Source organism: Macrobrachium rosenbergii, chromosome 12 (assembly GCF_040412425.1).
Source record: "Macrobrachium rosenbergii isolate ZJJX-2024 chromosome 12, ASM4041242v1, whole genome shotgun sequence".
NCBI lineage: Eukaryota > Metazoa > Arthropoda > Malacostraca > Decapoda > Palaemonidae > Macrobrachium > Macrobrachium rosenbergii.
In genome coordinates this window covers 70,825,303-70,850,294 of record NC_089752.1, presented here as the reverse complement: position 1 = coordinate 70,850,294, position 24,992 = coordinate 70,825,303, and the positions used below count along the sequence as shown (strand labels likewise).

Genomic DNA, 24,992 nt, shown 5'->3' with positions numbered 1-24,992 from the left:
GAGGATGAAAGCATAAAAATGCAGAAGGTCCTACAAGTTAAACATCCTGCTATCCCTCAGTGGTTTGTTCCAGCAATAGATGTCTGCATTAAGGAAACAAAGAAGAAAGATCGTCTGGAAGAAGAAGTCAGAAACAAGTTTTTGGAGCATGATGAGAGGCATATAAATGACAGGAAAATCTATGCTGATGGATCAAAATTGGAAGATGGAGTAGGATGTGCAGTTATCAGACTCCTCATCCATATTCACTGCTGAAGCAACAGTCTTAGTTGATGCATTAAATCCGCATCTGTTAAGAAATTTAAGTCTGCAGTAATATATAGTGACTCAAGGAGTGTTTTAGAAGCCCGAAAGAAGTTTAACCCTACCCATCCCTTAATTCAAAAGGCTCAGGAATAGCTTTTTTATCTTTCTATTTGCCACAAATCGGTGAAGTTTTGTTGGATTCTTGTGCACACTGGTTTAGAAGGGAACGAACTGGCTGATAGTAAAGCAAAGGATGCTGCAAGATGTGATTTCTTAACTAATAAGGTCCCACATTTGGATACGTGTCCAGTTATCAAACGGTACATTCGTACAAAATGGCAGCAGAGATGGACTTCCCCCATTTTGTCCACTAATAGGAATCAGCTGACTGAGCATACTACTGAAAGAATTAGGAAAATAAATTTTTATCTGTTAATGGAGTTATTGTTTTTAATTTTGTACATAAAAGTAGAAGAGGTATTCAAAGGTAAACTAACTTTGTTAAAGTAAAATCCTTCAGAATCACAAAACAGCTGTTTCTGGAATCATTTTACCCTTTCTCTTGCTCTAAGTACTGTACATATCCTTTAATGAAATATGAATTACTGTATCATAAACTTAAAAATACAAAACTAAAACTCCAAGAAGTTCACGATGCATACAAATGAGTGTGTGCATATGTATGTACATGTTACAATGTTTTTTTGCTTTGCATGATTTACTGTACTGTTTTTACTAAAAGTTTAGTTGATTCTAAGTATGATTAACGCACAGAACGGTACACAAGAGATTAATTTATCATTGTTGATTGCAAATGTGATTTGGTGTTTCTGTAATGCATATTTAAATATTTAGGTACAGTACTTAACTTTACATGTGAACTCCCAATGTATCCCCTACCTACTGTGAAAATTAAATGGGACGGCTTGAATATTGTATGAGAGAAAATGGCTGTGCCTGACTATAGGGGGAACTTGATTAGTTGTCACATGTAACTGTAAGCCATATATTTTTAAGGTTAAATGTTGTAAGATGACTTTAAAGTTATATTAAAGTATTTTAGGATGATAGCTTAAGGTATATTTAGTGTAGGATGATAGTTTAAGGTATATTTGGTGTTTGAACTATTAAAATAGGCTGTCATAAGCATTTTCAGAGCTGGCTAACAACTTAATGTAGACTTTCACTTTTTGTGGGTTGTTGTGGTCCCTAACCCCCCTCGCCGAGGGTCGACTGTACACAAATTACGGTCCTTTTGTATGCTGTATATTTTTGCGTTTCACAGAGTGTTTCATTGGAAATAAACTGTGCTTATGTATTTAAGGAGAAAGCTTCAGTTCCGAAAGGAGCAAGCTTCAGTTCCGAAATCCAAAAAAATCCACAAACTGAAAATTAGTGCCGCCCTTGTAGCCGCTCAAGAACGAATGGTGGCTGATTAAAAAATGTCCCAGACCATGGGAGTTCTTGGACTACAGAATGCCAGATTTTCGAGGTCGACTGTTTATATCTTTGATCCTTGGGCCCTGGTCTGGGTGTGTCAGATGATGCTGAGTTCCAGATAATGAAGATCTGGATAATCGAGCAGTCTGTGGCGGTGCTGGTGTTCCCAGATGGTGGCTGATGAGGAAGTGTTTACCTCTTTCATTATACAGTGTTCCTCCTGGGCTACTGGCATGCAGATAGGCTTAAGTAAACTGATGGATTGTATTAAAAAATGTAATTTTCATTATAATTGATTTATTGGTACTTTAAATATATTTGTATATTTTATGGGTGCTTGTACAGCATAGCTTTCCTTTGCTGCAGTAAGGCAGTCAGCATGGTGAAGTTTAGCTTCCTTTTTGGAGTATTACACTTTGTTGCTGCCAGGAACATTCTTTGGCAGAATATCACTATGGTTAGCATTATTTTTAGGGTTCTAGATGCCAGCTATGCATTTAGTAGCTCATGGTCCCTCTTGAGAATCTTCTGACAGTGTTCTCTTTGTAAAGTTTGGACAACTTCCAAAATTATGCGCTCTGGAAATTTAGACTGGGTGAATAACACAGTCTTGACATAAATTTAATAGAGCCAATACCATGGTAGTTTGGTTAATTTACCTAACAATAAGAAGAATCAGGGCAGGCAAGTGTGAGCTCACTAGGTACCAGTGTGTTGAACTTCAGGATTATGCCAGCAGATGGTATGTGTGGATGATCATTCTCTCCTGTCAGTAATGACACCAACTGCCCTATCATTGGAGTAATCAAGTTCAAGGAAACAACCATTTGGTAGTGTGAGCTGTAAGGCCCATAGAACTTTGACTTCTGTCACTGATGTGCCATCTAGGATGCTTTTGATTAGATATAAACAACAATACAGCCACTCTGATCCAGTAAGCTTGTAATTCAGTTTATGATCCTGGTTGCAAAGGATTCAGCCATATAAGTACTTGACTTGGGCAGAGGAGTTAAGGAACAAAAGCAAAGGTTGTCCAAAAGGAGTTCACCTTCAGTGGGTCAATATTGAACAAGAACGTTTTAGATGCCTATCATTGACACCTGGCTACGAGTGGTAAAATAAGCAGAGTTCTTGGACTTGACGCAGGAGTGGAAAAGCCGTTGAAATATTTAAACATGTAGGGATCAGAGCATTGCAATTGTCAGTTTGCTTGCAAATTCAACTATGACCAGAAATCCATGACTCCATCAGTTGCAGCCTATATGAAAAGACTCTGATTTTCCCAAGAGTGCAGGAGGAGTAAATTATAAACCAAGAGGTGCTGGCCTTGTAAGAGGTGCAAAAGAAATGAGCAGGTAAAAGTTACTGCTGGTTTATTACAGATTCAGGCAGTTTATATAGCGGCCTACTGGCACCGGACCGTGGAAGACAATGACATTGAGCGTGACCTGAGGTCAAAAATAATTAACAATAATATTCGGCGAACAAGTACAATTTACAATACAAAAACGTATAGAACTTCAATATGGATACAGTCTTGATGCCTGCGAATAAAGAAACATACGATACATGATTTATGACAGTTGGACAAATACATATAAAGTTGAAATGGTAGAAAATGCATGACCTGGCACGTTAGGCGTGACGAATTGAGTGTGAAGAAAGTGGGAAGTCACCAAAGAAAACTTGCTCAGCGGAGACTTAATTAATGACGCCTTCGAAGCACTCCGCTGACGTCGGTGTGGTGACTTTACAAATACTCCCCCCCCCAAGACATGTGACACGTCTGACTAATCTGTGTATCTGCTGGGGCGTTGAAGGGTACCACGGCTTCTTGAAGGCAATGGAGGGGTCTCCCGCGCGTGAGGGTGCTGGGTTGCTGGTGCGGGCGGGCCCTTCCTGGTACGGCCGCGCGCCCACCGTTTGCAGGGCCCTGGGCGTGGCGAAGGGCGGCTGGGCGGGGAAGGTGCTGCGGTGACGCCCGTGCTCTCCTCCAGGAAGGCGGGCTTTAAGCGGTCTATTGAAACCCAGTTGTTCCTCCCAGGGAGTGCCAGCAGGAACGCCTTGCTGTTCCGCTCCAGCACGCGGAAGGGGCCCCTGTAGGGCCTGGTCAGTGGCGGGCGGACGGCGTCGACTCTGACGAAGACGTGGGTGGCGGATGACAGCTCTGGCGGTGTGAAGGTGGCCGACATGTTGGTGTACGTGCGCTTGCAAGGGGCAAACTTGCCGGCCACGTCGCGGAGCCTCTGCAGTGATGGGATGTGGCGATCTTCTGTCACAAGCTCGCCCGGTACCACAAGGGGCTCCCCGTATGTTTTTTCGGCTGCGGACGGGGTGCTGTTGGCTCTGGGGGCAGTTCTCAAACCGAGGAGGACCCACGGCAGCTGATGTTTCCAGTCCTCGGTGGTGCAGCAGGCCATGAGGGACGCCTTCAGGGATCTGTGGAACCGTTCGACCAGGCCGTTGGCCGCCGGGTTGTACGCCGTGGTGGTGTGATGCGTGGTCCCCAGCAGCTGAGCCAGGGTGGACCATAATTCGGACAGGAAGGCAGGGCCCCTGTCGGTTGTGATGTGGTCCGGGACGCCAAAGCGGCTAACCCAACTGGAAAGCAGGGCCTCGGCACACGCGCTGGCGGTGGCTTCTTGCATAAGTGTGGCTTCGGGCCACCTTGTCGAACGATCTACCACCGTCAGGAGGTATCTGGACCCGTCTGATGGGGGAAGGGGCCCGACAACGTCGACGTGAATGTGGCCGAAGCGGCGCTCTGGCTGCGGGAACTCGCCTACCCCCGACTGCGTGTGACGCCCCACCTTGCTGGTCTGGCACTGCAGGCACTGTTTCGCCCAGGACGTGGCGTCCTTCTGCACCCCGTGCCAGACGAACTTTTTTGAGAGCAGTTTGGCCGTAGTTCTGCCAGAGGGATGTGAGAGGCTGTGAATTATGTCGAATATCTGGCGGCGACGTGAGACTGGAACCAAGGGGCGGGGCTGGCCCGTACTGATGTCACACAGGAGACTTGGGCCTCCGGGGGCGAGGGTCATGTCCCGCCACTTAAGGGACGTGATGGCGGTGCGGTAGGCTGGGGTTTCTGGGTCAGCGGCCTGTTCTCTGGCGAGGTCTTGGTAGTTTACTCCGAGCTGCACTGCGTTCAACTTGACTCTGGAGAGGGCGTCTGCTACAGGGTTTTTCCTGCTGGGGAGGTACTTGACGGAGCAGGTGAATTTGGCTATGGCTGAGAGGTGGCGCTGCTGCCTGGAAGACCATGCGTCCCCCTGCTTCGTGAAGGCGTGAACCAGTGGTTGGTGGTCCGTGAAGATTGTGAAGGGCGTCCCCTCCAGGAGGAACTTGAAGTGCCGGACTGCGCGGTACATCGCGCAGAGTTCCCTGTCGAAGGTGCTGTAGCGGGTCTCTGCGGGATTGAATTTCTTGCTGAAGAAGGCGATGGGCTGGGTGGCGCCGTTGATGACCTGCTCCAGGACAGCGCCACAGGCGACGTTACTGGCATCCGTCGTTAGCTGGAGAGGGGCCTTGGGATCCTGGTGTGCCAAGGCGGTTGCCTCGGCGAGGGCAGCCTTCGTCAGGGAGAAGGCCTGCTGCTGGCTGGGTCCCCAAGACAGGGACTTTGGTTGGCCTTTGAGAACTTCCGTCAGGGGGGCCGCGGTGTGTGCGATCCCGGGGTGAACTGCCTGTAGAAGTTCACCATCCTGAGGAACTCCTGGACAGCCTTGACGGAGGTGGGGTTTGGGAACCTGGTTACGGCTGCTACCTTTGACGTGAGTGGGCGGATGCCTGCCGGGGATACCTCGTGGCCCAGGAAGTCTGCTTTCTGGACGCCGAAGGTGCACTTGTCAAAACGGATGACGAGGCCGTTCTCTTGGAGGCGCCGCAGGACTACCCTGATGTGCCTTTGGTGTTCACTGAGAGACCTGGAAAATATGAGGATGTCATCAACGTAGCAGACGCAGAATTTCAGGTCCCCGAAGATGCTGTCCATGAGCCGCTGGAAGGTCGCCCCGGCGTTCCTCACTCCGAAGGTGGAGAAGGCGAACACATAGGACCCGAACGGCGTGATGATGGCGGTCTTTGGTATATCCTCTGGTGCGACAGGTACCTGAAAGTATGATTTAAGAAGGTCCAATTTAGTGAATACCTTGGCTCCGTGAAAGGAGGCCGTGAGGTCCTGCATGTTGGGCAAAGGGTAGTGGTCAGGCTCCGTTGCAATGGTGAGACGTCTGTAGTCGCCGCAAGGTCTCCAGGAGCCGTCCGGTTTCTGCACCATGTGGAGAGGGGAGGCCCGCGGGCTGGAGGCCTTTCTGCAGATTCCCATCCGCTCCATCTCTGCGAATGCCTTCTTCGCCTCCTGCAAACGCTGTGGGGGAAGCCTACGGAACTTTGCATGTGTCGGGGGGCCTTTAGTTGTTATGTGATGGTATATGCCATGTTTGGCTGGGGCCCTGGGGACTTGTCGAAGTTCGGGCTTGAAAACTTCGGGGAACTCCGTCAGCAGGTGTGCATACTGGTGGGGGGCGACGGAGCTGATGGTGGGTGCCTTGGGTCCCGCTGTTAATGGGAGAGACCGGCAGGAGTCAGTGTCGAAGAGGCGCTTACGCCTCACGTCGATTAGCAGGCCGAAGTGCGCCAGGAAGTCGACCCCCAGGAGCGGGGTTCCTACATCCGTGACGATGAAGTCCCAGGAGTAATTTTGGCCAAGGATGGAGATCGACAGGGGCCTGGTGCCATAGGAGAGGATGGGGGATTCGTTGGCGGCCGTCAGGAAGGTGGCCGGGTCTGGTTTCTGGCTGCGGTCCTCCCTGGATGCCGGGAAGATCGATCTAAAGGCCCCTGTGTCGACCAGCATCATCCTGCCGGAGACGGTGTCACGGACATAGAAGCCTACTGGTTCTGGTCCCCTGGGTTTTTCGGTTGCCATGGCAGTTTGTCCTGCTGGCCGCCGCCACCCCCGTTTTTTTGAACGGGCGAACGAGCAGGGCGGCAGGCAGTTTCAGGCGTCTTTGCCGAACCACTTGTGGTAGCAACAGAGGCCCGGGGAACTCCATTTGTTGTGGGTCAGTGGACGTCTCCTGGCGACGGCGTTGACGCCCTGCTCCACTTCTTCTTCCGGCTGGACGGAGCTGACCGACTGTGTGGGCGCTTTTAGCCGCTGTGTGGCCTGCACGCAGTCCGTGAGGTGCTGCGCCGTTTCGATGAGGTCGTCGAGAAGCATGGTGTAGGGGTGAGGAATCTGGGTGCAGACCTCCGGGAGGAGCTGGCGAAGGTAGATCTCCCGCGACAGGCTTATTTCCTGTCGCTTTTTCGTGCCGTCGAAATCTGGTAGTGAAAGAAGGTCCACGACCATGCTCCATGCGTCTCTTGCGTTGAGGTCGTGCCGTGGGCTGACGGCGAGGTCGATAGCACGGGCGGCCCGCTCGGCGATAGGTAGGGAGCACGTTTCGAGGAGGATCTTCTTCGCGACTTTGTATGTGAGGGTCTGTGTCTCCGGCACCTGCGAGACGAGTTTTCTGTATACGTCCTCCGGGAGGGCGTTAAGCACCGTGTCAGCCTGCAGGATTTCGTCCTTCAGGTGCGCCACCCTGAAGTGGCTCTCGACCCTGCGCAGCCACATCGTTGGGTTCCCCTGTATAAAAGGTGGCAACTTTATGGTGAGGGCGGCCCGCGACTGTGTTGCCGACCCATGGAGTGTTCGGGGCGCTGGCGTGGGTGTGGAGGTGCGGGAGGGCCTCGGTGCGGGGACGGGCGCGGGTGAGATGGGAGGAAAGTGGACCTCCGAGTCCGCGAGGTCCGCGGTTAAGTGCACGAAGGAGGGGATACCCGCGTCCATGCTCGCTCCTTTGCCCTCTTACTGGAGTGGGGTACTCGCGTCAGAACACACTTTCGTGCGCTGTGTGGGTGTGTTAGTGACACTGGTGGGTTTGCCGACGAGAGTCAGCACGCTCAAACGCTGGTTACAGCGCCGTGTTTAGGCCGCTAAGAGCGGTGGAGGGTTCCCGGAGCCAAGACTGAGTCGCCGTGTTGGTCCGCTAATGGCTCCGGGATACTCCGGGGGGTCACAACTGTAAGAGGTGCAAAAGAAACGAGCAGGTAAAAGTTACTGCTGGTTTATTTCAGATTCAGTTTATATAGCGGCCGACTGGCGCTGGACCGCGGAAGACAATGACATTGAGCGTGACCTGAGGTCAAAAACAATTAACAATAATATTCGGCGAACGAGTACAATTTACAATACAAAAACGTATAGAACTTCAATATGGATACAGTCTTGATGCCTGCGAATAAAGAAACATACGATACATGATTTATGACAGTTGGACAAATACATATAAAGTTGAAATGGTAGAAAATGCGTGACCTGGCACGTTAGGCGTGACGAATTGAGTGTGGAGAAAGTGGGAAGTCACCAAAGAAAACTTGCTCAGCGGAGACTTAATTAATGACGCCTTCGAAGCACTCCGCTGACGTCGATGTGGTGACTTTACAGCCTGTATTATGAACTACAGAATGAAAATGATAATCATATTAGTGCCATGAAGATGAAGACAAGACTCTCGCAATAGGATTATTTCTCATCATGGTTCCCTTGTTGAAATATTCAGCTTAATGCTTGTTTTGTTCAGTGCAGTGCATTGAAGGCTTTATGCAGAATCATCTTGGCAACACCTATGTAGGTTTTTACCTTAAATTGTATGTATATTCCTTTCGTTGTTTTTCCACCAAGCTGTCCGACTTCTTGAAAAATACCTTACTCCAATCCTCGCCACTCATTCAGTAATAAGCTCTTTGCACATGTTCTGATAGTTACTTGAAATGTAACTTGAAGTTTTATTGATTCAGTATTTAATAATAGTACTAGTTATTGTACTGTGAAGTGAACATGGAAATGCTGGAGGAGATTTTCTAAAATGAATGTGTGGTACATTACCACATACAGTGACACATCAACTTAACAGACAGTTTGGGGGGTCTGCCCCTTTCGGTAAGTAATGAAATTTGCTAAACAACAAAGATTGGTAAATAGCCAACACAATACAGCACCCAGGTACATAGCCAATACAGTACAGTACCATGAGCAACTATTAGCTTCAAGTGAACAGAAGTTACATGTAAAATAATTAATAGCCTATTCTAACTTGTATTTTCATATTTTCATTTAGTCTAAAATATTTATTCACTTATCCAATTTTAGTTACATATCTGCTAAATGAATTGCTTGTAAAAATACATACATTGCAGTACTGGACAGTTTAACTTAACAAAAACAGCTGACCGCTCTACCTACTTACTGGGTATGCTTACAAGATACAGTATGGAAAATGCACAAAAATCATGTAAACACAAAAATCATGCAACATATGAAAAAGTCTCAAACATGTTTGTTATATTTGATTTTAAATCATGAAAAGGTAAAACCGTGATGATTGTACAAACAAATTTTCAGCCATGAAGGAAAGTGAAACAGTGGAGATGATAAGTACTTTCGTCATATTACCATGACCATAGCAACTAAAAATATACAGAGGCAATGCCGCCAGTAAGCGGGAAGTGCCTGTATTGACTTGTGTAATCCAGTCCTGAAAGTCGTTAATGTAGCTAATTTACTTTTCACTTTACAGAGGTAGCTACACGAGTAACTTCAAAATGCATCGAGCTGATGGGTGGGGTTGGATTCACCAAGGACTTCCCTGTAGAAAAGTACTACCGGGACTGTAAGATAGGGACCATTTATGAAGGCACCTCCCACATACAACTAAACACCATTGCAAAGTTAATTGCTCAGGAGTATGAAAGTTAAGCATCTTTATCTTTATCTAACAAAGTGTTTTAAATGGTATACAGTACTGGAAAACATCATAATCTTCATTGTCTTGCAGAGGACTCGTATTGTATTCAAGTTTCTGTAGAGAGCCTCATGCATTTAAAAATACTGTAGTAAATGTATTTTATGGCTGTTTTTGTGAATGTAGTAGTTTGGTAGCCTGTTGAATTCTTCAGATTTTTAGAGAAAGTAGCTAATATGTAGGAAAGTAAATGTAATATTTATTTAGAGAGTTTGTGTCACTGCTGTTAAATCTTTAAATCATGGTTGGATAATCATACAGTATAATTTTTTTACCTTATGAATGTTGGCATCTGTATAATTCTCTTGGAAATGCAGTTCTTCGTAAGGTAACTAAGGGTTATAACTGGAACTGGCAGTGAAATTAAAATGATCAAATTCATGTACTGCCACCCTTTTGTGCGCTTTATTTTTTTTACCGTATTGTTAATTTTTGATGAGTTAAGAGTAATACTGCTACTGCATTATCTAATGTCTGGGTTTCATATGGCTGAAGGAAAAAAAAAGTAGTATGTATTGTTAGAAACTAATCCAGACACCTTATGATTTAGTGGGAAATGCAGATACTGTATCTTTCTTTGATATTTCTCCAGGAAAGATAGGAGGAACTTCTATAAAGTGTAATATAAAAAAAGGTCAAAATATTTTCTGGCTCCCTTTGGAAAAGATGAGCCAGAAATGGTAAACAGTTTTCTTAGGCAGCACAAGAACTAATGTAACTTGGGATAAAAGATTATTACAGACTACTGCTAATGACTAAAAGTAGTTATTAAATATTATTTGAGCAAGTAATTTAAAAGAAACCTGATAATTTTTCCTCACTGTAATTTTTTGCTGTACTTCCTACACAAGTAGGTAAAAAGAGGTATTGTAAATTATGTATATTGCTAGGAAAAAGCGTAAAAAACTAGGATGAAGAAAACAGTATTACAGTATTGAGATTGGTGACTGATTGTGTTTATCATTTTGTTGTAAAAAAAGCATAGTTTAGCATTAGAAGCTAATTATTACAAATTTGTGTTCATCACACAATTAATATTCTTTGGTTAGCTAATTTTGAATGTACAGGCAGTCCCTGGTTTACGACGGGTCCAGCTTACAACGTTCCGAGGTTACGATGCTTTGCTTTTCAAATATATTCATCAGAAAGTATTTCCCGGTTTACAAGACATGTTCCGGGGTTACGGAACCCCTGTTGTAAACCGGGGACTGCCTGTACTGAATTTCTTATCCCTTCATTTGTCGGTCTAAGTACAGGCAGTCCCTGGTTAACGGCGGGCTCGGTTAATGGCAATCCGGTTTTGTGGGGCTTGTCTAGCGATGAAAATCGGCAATTTTCGGTGCCGAAAAACGCTGATTTCCACTTATTTGGGCCGATAATTGGGTATTGGCGCTGATACATGCCTAACAGAGGCGCCTTTGCTGAAAATCGTCACATTTTGGCGCCGATAAGCCCCAAAAATTGCAGAAAAGGCGCCGAAAATTGCCGATTTTCGGTTAGCGGCAATTTTCGGTTATCATCACACCCTCAGAACGGAACCCCTGCTGATAACCGGGGACTGCCTGTACAGTGTTGCATTAACATTGTTCAAAGTGTTCAGATGGAAAACTTTAACTTTTTGTGCATATATTGTGTGGAGACTGTCAGCCTCAAAGTGAGATGCAAATTTTTGTATTTTTACTAAACTATATGAAAAATTTATGAACCTAACAGGTCTTTTTGATAGCATAGCCGCTGTTCATCCTCAAAGGAGTTACACTCTCGTGGTCCTCCCAGAGCTTCACAAGACAGACCAGCCAATTACAAAGAATTTTCTTATAGTTGGTCTTGGCCAGAATAGTACTGTTGGCACGGGTAGAATACATGTAAAGGGCTCTATCTCCTGTCCTACAGTGACTGCCTTGGCTTTCTTTACATCCTATTTACACAGATGTGACAACAATACATATGTCGGCCATCTTCCTCATTACACTGTGGTCTGTAGAAAAAAGTTCAATAATCCCCAGGTTTTGCTCCAAAAATTGTGTTCGACTATGCATTTTTCGATCAGCTTAGTTTTAAGACCCAGTGAAAAGCTTTAGTGCCATAAGATGTTAACAGGTAGTCTTTATTTTTTTAAACTGGGAGCCAGTAGGCCTCTTGCAATGCGATAAGTTTGGAGTAGATCGCTAAGCTACACTGTAATTGCCATGCTGTTTTTTCTCGTTTGGCAAAGTGATAATTAGCATTAAGGCAATAATATTAGAAAATTTTGTTTTTGAAGCTCATTATTCAATTACTTTTTTAACATTGGTAGGTAATTTGAGGTTACCAAAAGGGTAAATCGGGTTAGCTTAACTTCTTGATTACGAAACATTGAGTTCCCAGTAGTGCTTGACTTGGGAGCCTTGGTGTTATGTAGACAGTTCCCCAGTTATCCTTAATATCAAAATTCTTTCCAAGTGTTAAAGGAAATGCATTCACGGGGATCTACTTCCAATGGGTATTTCTCCGCCAGTAGTGATGTCACAGGTTGAGACAGTTGTCGTGACGCTTGTCTTTTTCTTAAGGGAATACAAAAGTACTTTTTCGTAATGGTGAGCTTTGCCAAACAGTTTAAAATCTAGAGATAATGATTTTATATATTTTTGGTACGATAATTCCAATAATTGTTGATTTTAATTATGTACCAACTAACATAGCCTATAAGCTAAATAACCTTTACCTGGTGCTTGGAAATAGACTGAGTAATCAAAGGTAATGAAATGTGTAGAAATATATATAATAAGGATATCCATCTAGTTTTGAGTTAAGCATTTGTGAGTAAATCCTTTCAAGGAAATGTTGTTATAGTAATTGTGGATTAAATTTTGATAATATATTACTATTATTTTATGGATATGACCCATTGATTGTGGACACATATTTGTGGCCATGTAGACCTGTGTTAATATGAAGTGTTTGCTGCCTATGTAGTCATATGCGTAGCTAACACTGGGTAGTTTTTATTGAACCCTTGTACCTTTTTTTACTACTGGGCTACCATTACGTAGGGCCTACACATTACCTGTGCCATAGTGAATTGCTCAGTCTGCTTTTCACCTGTGGAAATGACTCATAACTACCTGCCATAAGCCAGCCCCTGAAGGAATAAAGGAGAATTTGGTTGGTTGCTAGGCATGTGTGAAATATGCTCCTGGCAGCAAGTTTAAATGATGAAAGAGCTCATTTTTAAGCTGTCTCTATGAATTATAGGTTTCAACAGGAGTATGGAAGAAGGAGACTACTTTACATCGTTCTAGCAGAACTATGGCAGTGTTTCCATCCCTCGCTGAGCAAAATCCACGTTAGGGTCAATAGGAATTCCAACTTCAACTTCGCTGATGGAGCCAAAGAGTCTTTCCTTGGGAGAGGGGTCACCGATACCCAACATAAAGTGGATATAGCCACTGAAATGTCCTTTCTGAATCTGGAAGATGTAAGGAACAGTGTTCTGCTTTACATGAGAGAGAGACTTCAGATGAGAATCTTGCCTTTCCCATTAAGTAATCATATATTGAGTGGACCCTGATAGGGTCTGCCCAACCCCATCTGAAGTGTCTGTACCTTCTACGGGGTAGTGATTTATCCTGGACTTCTATACTGCTTGGCAGTGGTGATACGACTGCCTTGGCTCAATCAGTTCATGCAGGCTTTCCTGATAGGAAGATTCCACCTGCTGTACTTTCTATATTGTCAGACAGTGATGCTACGATTGCCTTGGCTCAGTTCATGCTTGCTTCTGTGATAGGAAATTCTACTTGCTGTACTTTCTATATTGCCAGGCAGTGGTGATATGGCTGCCTTGACTCATCAGTTCATGCAGGCTTCCCTGAGGGGAAAATTCTGCTTGCAGTACTTTCAGAATTCCAGGAGGAAATCATGAACAGAGACTCTATCCATGATTCCCAAGAGGAATTCAGGTCTGTCCTGGATATGGAATTGCATGTGATGAGTAAAAATTTCTCATCCTTTAAACTAGAGGATAGAGAGGCTGCACAGTCTGCCCAGGCAAAGATAGGTTTTCTCACCAAAAATCTTAGGTCATGGAAACAGGGTAATAAAAAACCCAAGCCCAAAAATAAATTGAATCATTTGTCTAGATCCCTGTTAAAATCAGAATGGGTAATAAAAGACAACCTACTCACTCCCAGAGCTCCGACTGGTAACAATAATAAGACCAGGTCTGACAATAAAACCTCGAATCGGAATGTAGTACGGGTACCTGCTTCTGCCCCTGAAAATGTTACTGATAACCTTTGGCAAGACACCTCAATGTGCATCCTTTCACCAGATGGAAAATACCTCATTAATGAAAGGAAAACTGATTGAGGTTGAGCATATAGAATTTTGGGACAGGCCAGCCTTTCCCAATATTGAATGGTGCTTGGTCCCTCCTTCAATAGGAATTGAGAAACCAGTGAAGGAGACGGTTATCCTGGCTAAATATAGCAGTGAAAGCCATAGAAGCAACATTTTTCCAGTTTAATGGAAAATAAAGTGCAACAATTTTACAGATCCAAAAACCTCTCTAGTAGGCATCAGCCTTCTGTTTCTTCACTTTTGGAGCAATCAGTCATGTGAAGACAGAATTCCAGAATTTTGTGGTGGCTGGGAAATGAGATTTTATGGCAGAAATAAAGCCATTTGTCTCCACCATCCCCGAATCTGATAGTGCTACAAAGGAATGGGCAACACTTGTCCTCCCTTATGAGAGGAAAAAGCTCCCATTGGACATGGCTACCCAGCAATTTAGGACTCCTATGAGAAAAATCTCAGGACAAGCCTTGGCAAAATTTTGTGCTAGACTCCACTTAATAAATAGCTTCCAGAGTCTTCCAGAACATTGTTCACTGCAATAATAAAAAAACATTGAATGAGCCCGACAACAGAATTGCACAGTATATACTGTTCTTGAAAAAGGGGAATCTGGGAACAATACTCTTAAGAGTTTCCTCTTCCTGATCCCAAGAAAGCTTGGTGTGAATCAGAACCGTACAAGCCTCCAGTCACTACTAAAGGACCCCTCTGACAACAGAAGAAGAACAACAATAGCATCAGCACCCCTTTTGAAGTGGACAAGACACTCCTACCAGGGAAAGGTAACATCAACTCCTGGGTTGTGTATTACAGGGAATGGAAGAGGTGGAGCCCAATAAGACTTGCATGTTTGGGATTATCTTCTACAGCATAACATGCAGTTGAATTCCTCTCTTTGGGGACACAGTAAAATTTTCAGTGGGCTAGGGCAGAGATGGTCTCACCCTCTCCCTCCTCTAAAGTAGTTTTTTTTTCCAAGTCCCAGACCCCTTTTAAAAAGGGACCATTGAGAAAGACAGCTACATTTGTCATCATTCTTCAGTGTCCCCAAGAAGCATTCCTTTGAACGAAGGGTGATCCTTAACCCGTCAGATTTGAGTGTCATCGACAGCTGAGAGGAGGCTAAGGAGACTGAAGTTCTAGCTGTAGAGAGCTGGGATGATGTCATAGAGACAGTGGCCTTGGAAACTGTCATGGCAGATGAAACTGGAGAGTGAGAAGCCAAACAGTGAGACAATAGGCTGGAAAGGGTTGGTACGTCTGGTAAGCCTAAGGGGTCCCAACACTCCGTCATCTGCGCATCACCTCCTGAAAACACAGTATGAGGGAGGCAGCCTCTACCCCCCCACCCAAAGGAAAGGGGCATCCAAATTAATTACAAGATCTCCTGCACCCCCAACTGAATCTTCTAAGGCCAAAGCATTAGAAGTATGAGAGGGAGTAAAATCTTCATGGGAAGAAGAGGCAGAGTGAGAAGAGTTCAGAGAAGAAGAGCAAGAATTAGAAGGGAACGAAGCTGACGCCGCATCTGAGAAAGCAAACCCTTCCCAAAATGGCAGCGCAGACTTCCTTCTGTATCTCCTCCTCTTATCAAAATTCTTCCATTGCTCAGGAGGCCAATCAAAACATTAAGGGCATGGTTTACTTACGCTGCAAAAACGTGAAATCTACATCTGATATACTGTAAGTGGAATGAGAGTCTTTCACAAAGGAAGGCAGGGATCAGAAGCAAGGATTACTGTCAACCCCAGAACATTTTTTCTGGGGTTTGGTGGGTTTAGGAAGGTTGTGGATTTGCATACTCAAGCAGAAACACACAAGATTCACAAAAACACACAAATCATACAAAAAAAAGAAAAATAAACAGTCTGGAACTGGACAACAACTAGCTTTGAGGAGAGAGGTCAACAGCACAACCTCTTACAAAGGCGGTCAGAGAAAAACTGACAGAGTTTCCGAGATGGAGTAGGGGAGGTCAACTTCTCCTCCCTCACACTGCCATCTTGGCCATCTCCCAATGCCACCAACTCATTGTAATTTTTTTGTTTTTATTGGTGGTGCCAGATTATTTTCCCTTTTGTTAAGACCACAGGTTTACTAGTTATGAAAAATACCAATTGATTTAAAAATTTGTCATATAGTTTGTATAAATATTTATATATACTGTACTTATTTATTTTATGGGAGCTCAGGAATGAAGGAATTTAACTGCTGACCTACCTAGATGGTTGGTTAATATGGGGAGCCACCAGAGAAGAGTGCTGACAAAACCTGAAAGTGGTAGTCGACAGACTCCAGTCTAAAGGTTTCTAAATAGGAACAAGGCCCTTCTTACATCCAGGAGACGTTTTCTGAGGCTGGGACTTTGTTGGGATATTCTTCACAACTTGCTGTCTCTTTCCAACAGCACACAAACCAGAAAAAGGAAGGACCTGAGAAGATTCCTTGCACTGCCCAGCTTTTCCAGATGACAATTCGAATGAAGTTTTGGTCTGTGGTAGATCTAATTCAGAGATTGTGACTGCAGGATTTAAACAGAGTCTGGCTCTCTCATGCCAGGAAAAGGCTTTGCAATCACCTTCATCTGAGATTGGGAAGATACTATGTCCGTGGACCTATAAGGGGTCTCTGACGAACAGGCCGACCTAACTCCACCATTCGAACAAGTGATAATACATATGGATGCCTCCTTGACAGGTTGGGGAGGCCACTGGAAGGATTGTCAGTTAGGGGGAAGATGGTCACCTGTTCTGAGGAATTGTCATATCATATCAGCTTCCTTGGGCTATTGGCTGTTTTTTCCATCTTATAAAATTGAAACCTAAAAGGGACCCACATTTTGTTGTTCCTAGACAATATGACTGCAGTGTCTTATATAAAGAGGTTAGGCTCATGCTGAGCTCCTATCAAGTCAGTATTTGCTAACATGCTTCCACAATCCAGAAGTGGACCAGTTCACCACGTTAGAACCATCAACTTCCAGAGTATGTGTCTCTGAACCTGGACATTCAGGCAATAGCAAGAAATGCATTCCTGCAAGACCAGAACAAGTGGAGGACGATATACCTTTTTCCTTCATTGTTCCAGATTCTGAAAGCTTTGAACAGTATACCGGCTTTCAACAGAACTGCTTGCTTAGTGGAATTAGCCAGACAGTCATTGGTTCCTTATTTCTTCAACAACAGGTGAGAAAATAGATTCCATTGCTATCCATTGTTCTATCCCAGACAGAAGGAGGGAAAGTCATCTACGCATCCATTCTGAGCCGCGACCTTCACATGGATTTTTACACCTAGTCTACCGTAAAGATTATTTGCCTAACATTGGTCAGTATTTAGTGCAAAAACTATGTACTTCGTCCATCCGACATACCAGTCTGTGTGGAAAATGTGGTTAGATTACCTCTACACTTGAGAGCCAAGTTAAAATCTGCTGAAACAGTTTTACATTTTATTTTATATCTTTTGAGGTGGTCAAAATCATGGCATACAAGGCAGCATTGGCAGAACCCTTGTCTTATGGTTTTGGGACTGATTCTAATATAGAAATTGTTCATTCTGTTCTCTAGTCTTTTACACTGCAAAGGTTTCCCATTACCTGGTCCCTGAATAAGGTTCTTAGACTCCTGTCATCCCCACAATTCATGGGCCCAATACAACTACAACTCATATGCTGCAAAAGGCAGTCTTCTTGACTGCTTTGGCATTGGGAGCTTGGATTAGCGTACTGGGCTCTCTTAGGCAGGGCCAACATTTCACCGCTCATACACCTAGTTGTCATTTCCTGTTGTCTCCTGGCCTATCACTCTTGGCAAAGAATGAGGATCTTTTTAAAGGGAAAATCCCCTTTTCTTATAAAAGGAACTCAGTATTTCATATAAAATATTATGCCTGGTATACCTAGGTGTCATGGCAAACATCCCAGATGGTCCTATTTTTCCTATACTCTATCACAAACAAACCACTATCTCTACATGGGCTGAGAATTATTTTATTGGCCCCCATTTAAAAGGCAGACCCTCACTCCTTTCCTAAGTTGCATGACATCCAAAATGTGAGCACATAGTTAACTTTCTTCAGAAGTGTTTTCTTCGAGGAAGTCATTGAGTGTAAGGAGTTGTTTATTAGAAGCAGTATTCCTGAACCGGTGAAGGTACAATAATCCTGCAGCCAGACCCCAGCATAATTAGGTAAGTCACTGTAGAATCACAAGGGATAAAAATTTATAGGTTCATGTGTTTCCTGTTCTTTATTGCCAGACCCTAATGGGTATCCGGAATAGAGAAAACAGTTGATAACCTGTGACTTTACCTTGAATAAAAAATTCCTGAGACACTATTGCCATGAGAGTGGTGGTCATGCTGAGATATTGCTGGGGAAGGCGAAATCATCCTTCAAACCACAAAGACTATTACATATATTGGTTCTATGTTCTTTCTTGTTCTTTATTGCTAAACCCTGTGGGTATACGGGAGAAAGAACTTGGTTAATAACCTGTGACTATACTTAGGACCAAAAATTGATCTGGGTTGTTGGGGTTTATTTATGAGGAGCCAAGCCATTTTGTCACTCGTCAATTTCTTTTGTAAGCTCCTTTGAGGATGAACAACATATTTTCGGTAGCCACTGTGAGTCCTCAAACCCACCCACTTTCCCTGGCGAAAAGGCATGGGACTGGGGTGAACATTTATCTTGCACAAAACTGGCATGTAATGAGGAAGATGGCCGACATACTCGTTATTGTTACATCTGTGTGTGTGTGTGGGACATAGAGAAACCTGAGGCAGTTACTGTCAGACAGGAGATGGAGCTTCCTGTCCTTAGTCCCTTATATTCTATCACTGTGCCAACAACACTATTGTGACTAAGACCAACTGTAAAAGAATTCTTTGTAATTGGTTAGTCTGTCTTATGGAGCCTTGGGGGAACCATGAGTGTAACTCCTTTGAGGATGAACAGCAGGTACCAAAAATAGGTTTTTCCTGCATCAAAACCTGTTTTTAAGGACATTACTTAGTTTACTTTTTTTGTAAAATATGATATACAGTAGGTAAATTAATAAAATTTTTAAATTGGTTAAAACTTAAATTTAATAAATGCAAAGATTAATCTTTTTTGGAATGATAGTTTTGGAATGATAGTTTTGGAAAGTACAGGTTTGTTTTGTAATTAATTGCCCTATTATAAGGGGTTAATAAGGAATGTAATATAAAAGAAAGGAGACTGAAGATTGATTTTAACAATAAGCTGCAGTTTTAATTCCTGGCACAACAGTGTTACTCGTACTTTATGTTCTAGGACAAAATATTATAAGTTGAAGAATAATTGATCAAAATACTTAAGTGATGTGATTTTTACATTCCAAAACTAAATTGATCACAGATTTAATTTTTGACAGATATTGCTTTTTAATTTTGTCCAGTTACTACAGTGATCTCAAATTAATGGGTATTTATAGTTTTGATTTCCAGTACCTTTCAAACTGATTGGTCATTGAAATTAAGTTATATCAGGGCAAACTCTGACAAATTTTTATTATTTATCTACTGTGGTTATTATGCAAGTACGGGCAGCCCCTGGGTTTCATTCCGACAGTGTGACTATAACCGGGTATCGGTGCCCCTGTTAGGTATGTATTGGCACCAATACCCGATTATTGGTGCCAATAAGTGGAAATTGGCACATATCGGCGCCGAAAATTTCCGATTTCCGTCACTAGACAAGTGCTGCAAAACCAGATTGCCAATAACCGAGCCCGCTGATAACTGTGTACTGCCTGTATTAGATTTTGTAGTGAAATGTAAAGTTTGCTACTAATTTAGTTTGGTAGTCTTACTAACTAATGTACCTGGTGTAGTGTCATTGTATAATGAGTTTGTAAATAATGGGGCAAGCAGGATACTCCTTGGCGCATTTTTTGTTTAGTTGTATGAAATGTTAAATGGGTGAAACTTGATTTGATGTTAAGTCACACTATTTTGAGAGTAGTGACTTTCATGACCAGATAAGTCAACAGAGTCAGAATGTCCTAACCCATGTTAACTGAGGACTCAAAATTGTGCTAAAACATATGACCATAATCATATTTATAGTTACTCTGAATCCCAGAGTAAATTATTATTACTTCATTTTACAGTGATATTTGTAATATAAGTGGTTGCCGAGTACACTTAACCAGTGTATTCAAGAGTGATGGACTGTAGCTATATCATTTTGATGAAGGCCAATAGCAATGCTTGGTGTTCACATTATTGTACATAAATATATATTTTGTTGCTCAAAGCAAGGAGATTCTGGAAGTCCAGTTTAGATTTCATCTTATTGAATTAGTGTGTTCATGTTAAATATTGTATTTGAAAGGTTATAGAAGGATAACATTTAAATGTACAGTATTCAATAAGTTGAAAGGCTTGGTATGAAAAATGCATGATTTTTTCCAGTTACAGTAAGGTATCCACTTTGTTGGAAAGGTATAGATTTACACTGAAGTTTTGTTTCCCCATTAGGCTTACATAACCCCATAAAAACTTTGATCTGAAATTGGTTGTTTGATCAACAGACATGCCATTACCAGTGTGACTGTAGGGTTTTGGGTACTATAGACTAGTGATGTGTGATAGTATATGCTTTGGACAAGCAGATTTCCATAGAATTACTAATTACTGTATAAGATAGTATTACATTATTATGGAGACCAAATACTGGGTAGTGTTGTGACTACAAAGATAGGAATAAATAGTTTTGTACTTTCTTTTTTTTTATCCTATAATAATTTGAAGTTGATTAACTTGCATGGCAATATTGGTATGATTTGATGAGGAACAATTAGCATTTTTCTTTGCTCTTGATTTAAGGAATACTTAACGTTTGTGCCAGTAGGAATATATGTTACAACTGATATTTTCTGAAATATATACATTCATAAATGGAGTTAGTCATTGCAAGGCATGCTGCAGCTGTCTTGACTTAAAATCAAAATCCTATCCCCAAGGCAAATGGCCTGGAACGACCTCATTTGCATAACCTCTTCCACCGTTTCTTCATTTGCCTGAGCGACTGGTTGTATTGTAACTGTCTCCTATTTTTGTGGTTGAGATTTTTTGTGTGTGTGTGCTATGTGCGCAAGACATTCATTTGTTTCCCTCTGCTTATAGTTCCCCTTTTGTGCTTGTACCTCTCTGGTAGCCAAGTGTATGGAGAATTAATAGAAATTTGTGATGTTTGTAGCACGAGGTCGTTATTGTGCTTCTTTGTTTGTGGTGTGCGAAGCACTTGGGCAACTTTTGTCTGCACTGTGGCTTGTGCGTCTCATTAGTGTTGCAAGCCCCTGTGTCTGTGGAGAAAATAAGCTTGTATTCAGGTGTTGTTCACTTTCTGTAGTCTTAACTAAATACACTTTCAGGACAGTGCAGCCAAATTTATCATCTGGGTGATCTCCTTCTCCATGGTAGACCTGCAATGAGGTGGAGGCACTATTAATGTTAATGGCAGAGAGAACAATGACACATAAAAAACTTTATTATTCATTATAAAAATTAAGAGTAATTTACATTACGTTTCATATTTCATATATACAGTACAATCCAGAACGGCCAATATATGGCCACCACACTGTGGGTGCTCCCTCCCTCCACACTTTCCCCAAATTTCAGCGAGTAGTGGGAAGGGAGAGCAGTCTAGGCCTGGGAAGTGGTTGAGGTCCTGTACCAACTCCCCCTATCCAAGTTCCAGAGTAGAGAGAGGGAGAGACTCTTTGACACCTGAGAGTCGAAGAGGGGGAGGAGAGATAGCTTCCTCACTAGTGGGAAGAGACCTGAGCAAGACGCTTTACACTCGATCTCAGTGCTGCCAAGTTTAACCCCCTTCTTTCTCTCCTTTGGTGGGTTGCTCCTCTGCAGTAGATAACAGTGTACAAGAGCATCAATAGAGGGATCCCTTCCTCCTTCAGGATGAGAAACAGACAAGGGGGACAACCTTGAAGGTAGAGCCAATAGCTGAGAAGGAGGCATGCATCGGAAAGGAGTCGTGAGCTGCAGGAGTTGGAGCCTGAACTCCTGGAGAAGAGACCCTAAGACCAGAGGAACTGCACTAAAAGGAGAAACTTGAATATTCCATTTCCCTTTTTTTTTTGTTCCTTCAAACTCTTCCTTTTTCTTTTCAGGGTCCATAAGTTTCAAGACCCATCAGTTAATGAGCATCTTCTAAGGAAATATAACTAGAATTTCCCTTGACATGTATAAATGCTTTTGTGTAGAGACCATTACGTAATGAGCACATTTTAAGGAAATTTGACTAGAATTATCTGTAATGTGAGAATATTTTTGGAGGAAATTAGGCTAAGATTTTCCTTGACATGTATAGATACTCTTGTGTAAGAGGTATCACCCCCATCAGTTAATGGATCCTTTGAGGAAATTCAGCTAGAATTTTTTTAGACGTGTAAGTAATTTTGTGCTTAGAGGCATCAAACTCATCATTTAATGACTAGAGGAAATTTGACTGGAATTTTCCTAAACAGGTATAAAATCTTTTGGGAGGAGGCTTTGTGTAGAACAGAACACTATCTACTTGTTCCTCAGCAGCTGTGCTGTTTTCCCTGGGTTGACTGACGCTATTAGTCTTTTTGGGTGTGCAAGGGTTAGTCGTTTGCAAGCCCAGATAATTGACCCACCTTGGATAAATGGGGGTTCTCCACTGGTGACCTCCCTGGTTTTTCCTACAGGTACACAGCCAGAGTTGAGATAACGGTGTTCCGATCAACAGAAAGCTCCAGTGTCTCCTCACTTTGGAACCAGGCGACAAGAGATTTCTCCTTACCCCTTTTTGACTCTAGATTCATGAGAGGGGGCAAACATTTTTGACTCTAGATTCATGAGAGGGGGGAAACATCTTACAACCTAGAGGCCGAGTCAGAAGGTTCCAGGTGTTGAGAGATTTGCCATGACCCTCCTTGTTCCCCCAAATGAATGTTGAGGAAATTTGCCACAATCCCCTCCATTGCAGGATTTGAGGGAGGAGCAGCACTGTGACTCCTTGATTTGTGAGGCATTTTTCATCAGGTGCCCTCTTCTCTCAAAAACCAGACATCAAGAAAGCAGAACAGATTGAGAACCAGCAGTCATGTCCTGTTGCCCGCCATTAGTGGGTAGCAGTAGCTCCACTAGATGCTCCAAGCAGCAAGAGACCCCCTTCCCAATCTTGGAGCAGATTGGACTGGAGACAGAGTGATCCCAAGACAGGACAGACACTTGCCCCCCGTCTTCCCGAGTCGGAGGGCGGAGTCACATTGATCCAAGCTGTGAGATGTGCTAGAAGCTGAGAGGCCTTGTCACAACCCCCTCTGCTTGGTGATCAAGCACCGAGAGGGGTCATTAGCACCCCCTCCCCCTTTTTCTCACAGAGCAGAGGAGTGGACAGTGTCTGCCGTGAGGCAGGGGTACAGACTGCCCTTCAGTGCTGCAAAAGCCCCACTAGTGGACAGCCCACACCCCGCTTGAGGGGTAGATCTGACTGGAACTGCAGCGCACCTTGGGACAGGCCCTCATTCTGCTCTTCTCCCTGCCTCCCCAGTCATCACACTTTGAGGCAGAATGTCAATGGACAGAACCAGAGATCTCTCCAGTGGATCCTCCCAGAGAACCACCTCACTGACTGGAGAAAGGATAGGGGTTACAGTGATGCGAGTACCAGCAGGATGGCACCGAGGCTTTTGTCCAGCAGCAGCTCTGCGGCCTCCCTCTGCAAAAAGGACAGATGGTCGGGAGGGGAAGGAGCACCATTCAGTGATGGGCTTGTCAGCTCTCAGCAGGTTCCTATGACAGACTTCCTTCTCCATGAAGGTGTCACAGTCGGTGTTGGTGTCCATCAGAGAGGGGGACTTCATGGGATCAGTAGATCTGTAGGATGGTTACTTCCACATCCCTTCTTTCACAGGGGCCCCAAGAAGTATATACGGTCCATTGCCAAGGGAGTGATATACAAATTCAGGTCTCTCTGCTTCAGTCTAGCATAGGCACCCCAGGTCTTCACCAGAGGCTTCCAGTTGGTGTCCGGTTGGGCACACTCCAGGGGCATCCAACTAAGTGGTATCTCTGTGACTGTCTAATCCTCTCCTACTCTTAGGAGGAGGTGGAGTTGGCGAAGGACATGATGCTGAGCCTGTGTCAGATGCTGGGTAGAGTAGTCCATCAGCACAAATCCTGGTTGACACCCAAGTAGGACATCAACCATCTGGGGTGGAAGCAGCAAAGGTCTCCTCTCTAACGCAAGTGAAACCAACCGGTGAAACGTCTCCCACTTCTTCCCTGCCAAGACACCCCAGCTGGCGAGGAAGTAGCAATCCTCTAAGTCCATCTGACCTCCCTCAAGAAGCTGCTTTCAAGGGGCAGAGTGCATCCATGCTCTCCCCAGTGGCAGATTAGAGAGACCTAGCAGCGACTGAAGAAGGATCTATCATAGCCCATAGAAGTGACTGGGAGAGAGTAAAGGAAGACCTGACGGGCTAGGGAGGCCTGTTCAACCTCAACCCTCCCAAGGGCTGTTGGTGTTCTCAGATGCCTCCCAAAAAGCAGGACCCACACATCAACAGAAAGTGCATTTTGAGAAAGTCACACTCAAGCTGAAGGTAGAGCACATCAACCTCCCAGAGATGAAAGTGGCATGGCTGGCTGTCCAATGCTTCCAACACCTCCCAGTAGACCACTTGGATGTTGTCATTAGCAATAAAACAATAGTGATAGGCCCCATCAGCAAACAGTGAGGGACAATCTCCCCAGTCCTGGGAGACCTGACATTGAGGAGGTACTCGGATAAGTTTTAACCAACTACCAACGCAAAGTTTCCACTGCTCTGCTCCCCAGTACCAGATGGAGGGTGGCAATGCAGGATGTCTTCCAACATCTGGGGGAAAACATGGACATGTACACCTTCCCTCCATTCAGCCACCTGAGAAGGGTACCAGACAGGCTCTACCAGTCCAAAGTTCTATGGATGACCTTGGTGGCCCCATGGTGGCCCCATGCCGAATGGTATATCCAATCTTCTGCACCTGCCGGGGGATGTTCCAAGGGAGTTGCCCCAACTACCCAACCTTCTTGTGCAGGTGCACAACAGAAGG

The 24,992-nt window shown here is 44.0% G+C and overlaps 1 protein-coding gene across 1 annotated transcript in view; it reads left to right on the top strand.

The window, feature by feature from the left end:
- LOC136843727 (short/branched chain specific acyl-CoA dehydrogenase, mitochondrial) overlaps positions 1 to 15,741 on the top strand; it is a 180,052-nt gene extending 164,311 nt beyond the window's left edge. Inside the window, exon 9 of the mRNA XM_067112362.1 lies at positions 9,315 to 15,741. Coding sequence (XP_066968463.1) covers positions 9,315 to 9,493 — 179 coding nt within the window. The 3' untranslated portion in view covers positions 9,494 to 15,741. The remainder of the gene's footprint in view (positions 1 to 9,314) is intronic.
- The last annotated feature ends 9,251 nt before the right edge of the window (positions 15,742 to 24,992 follow it).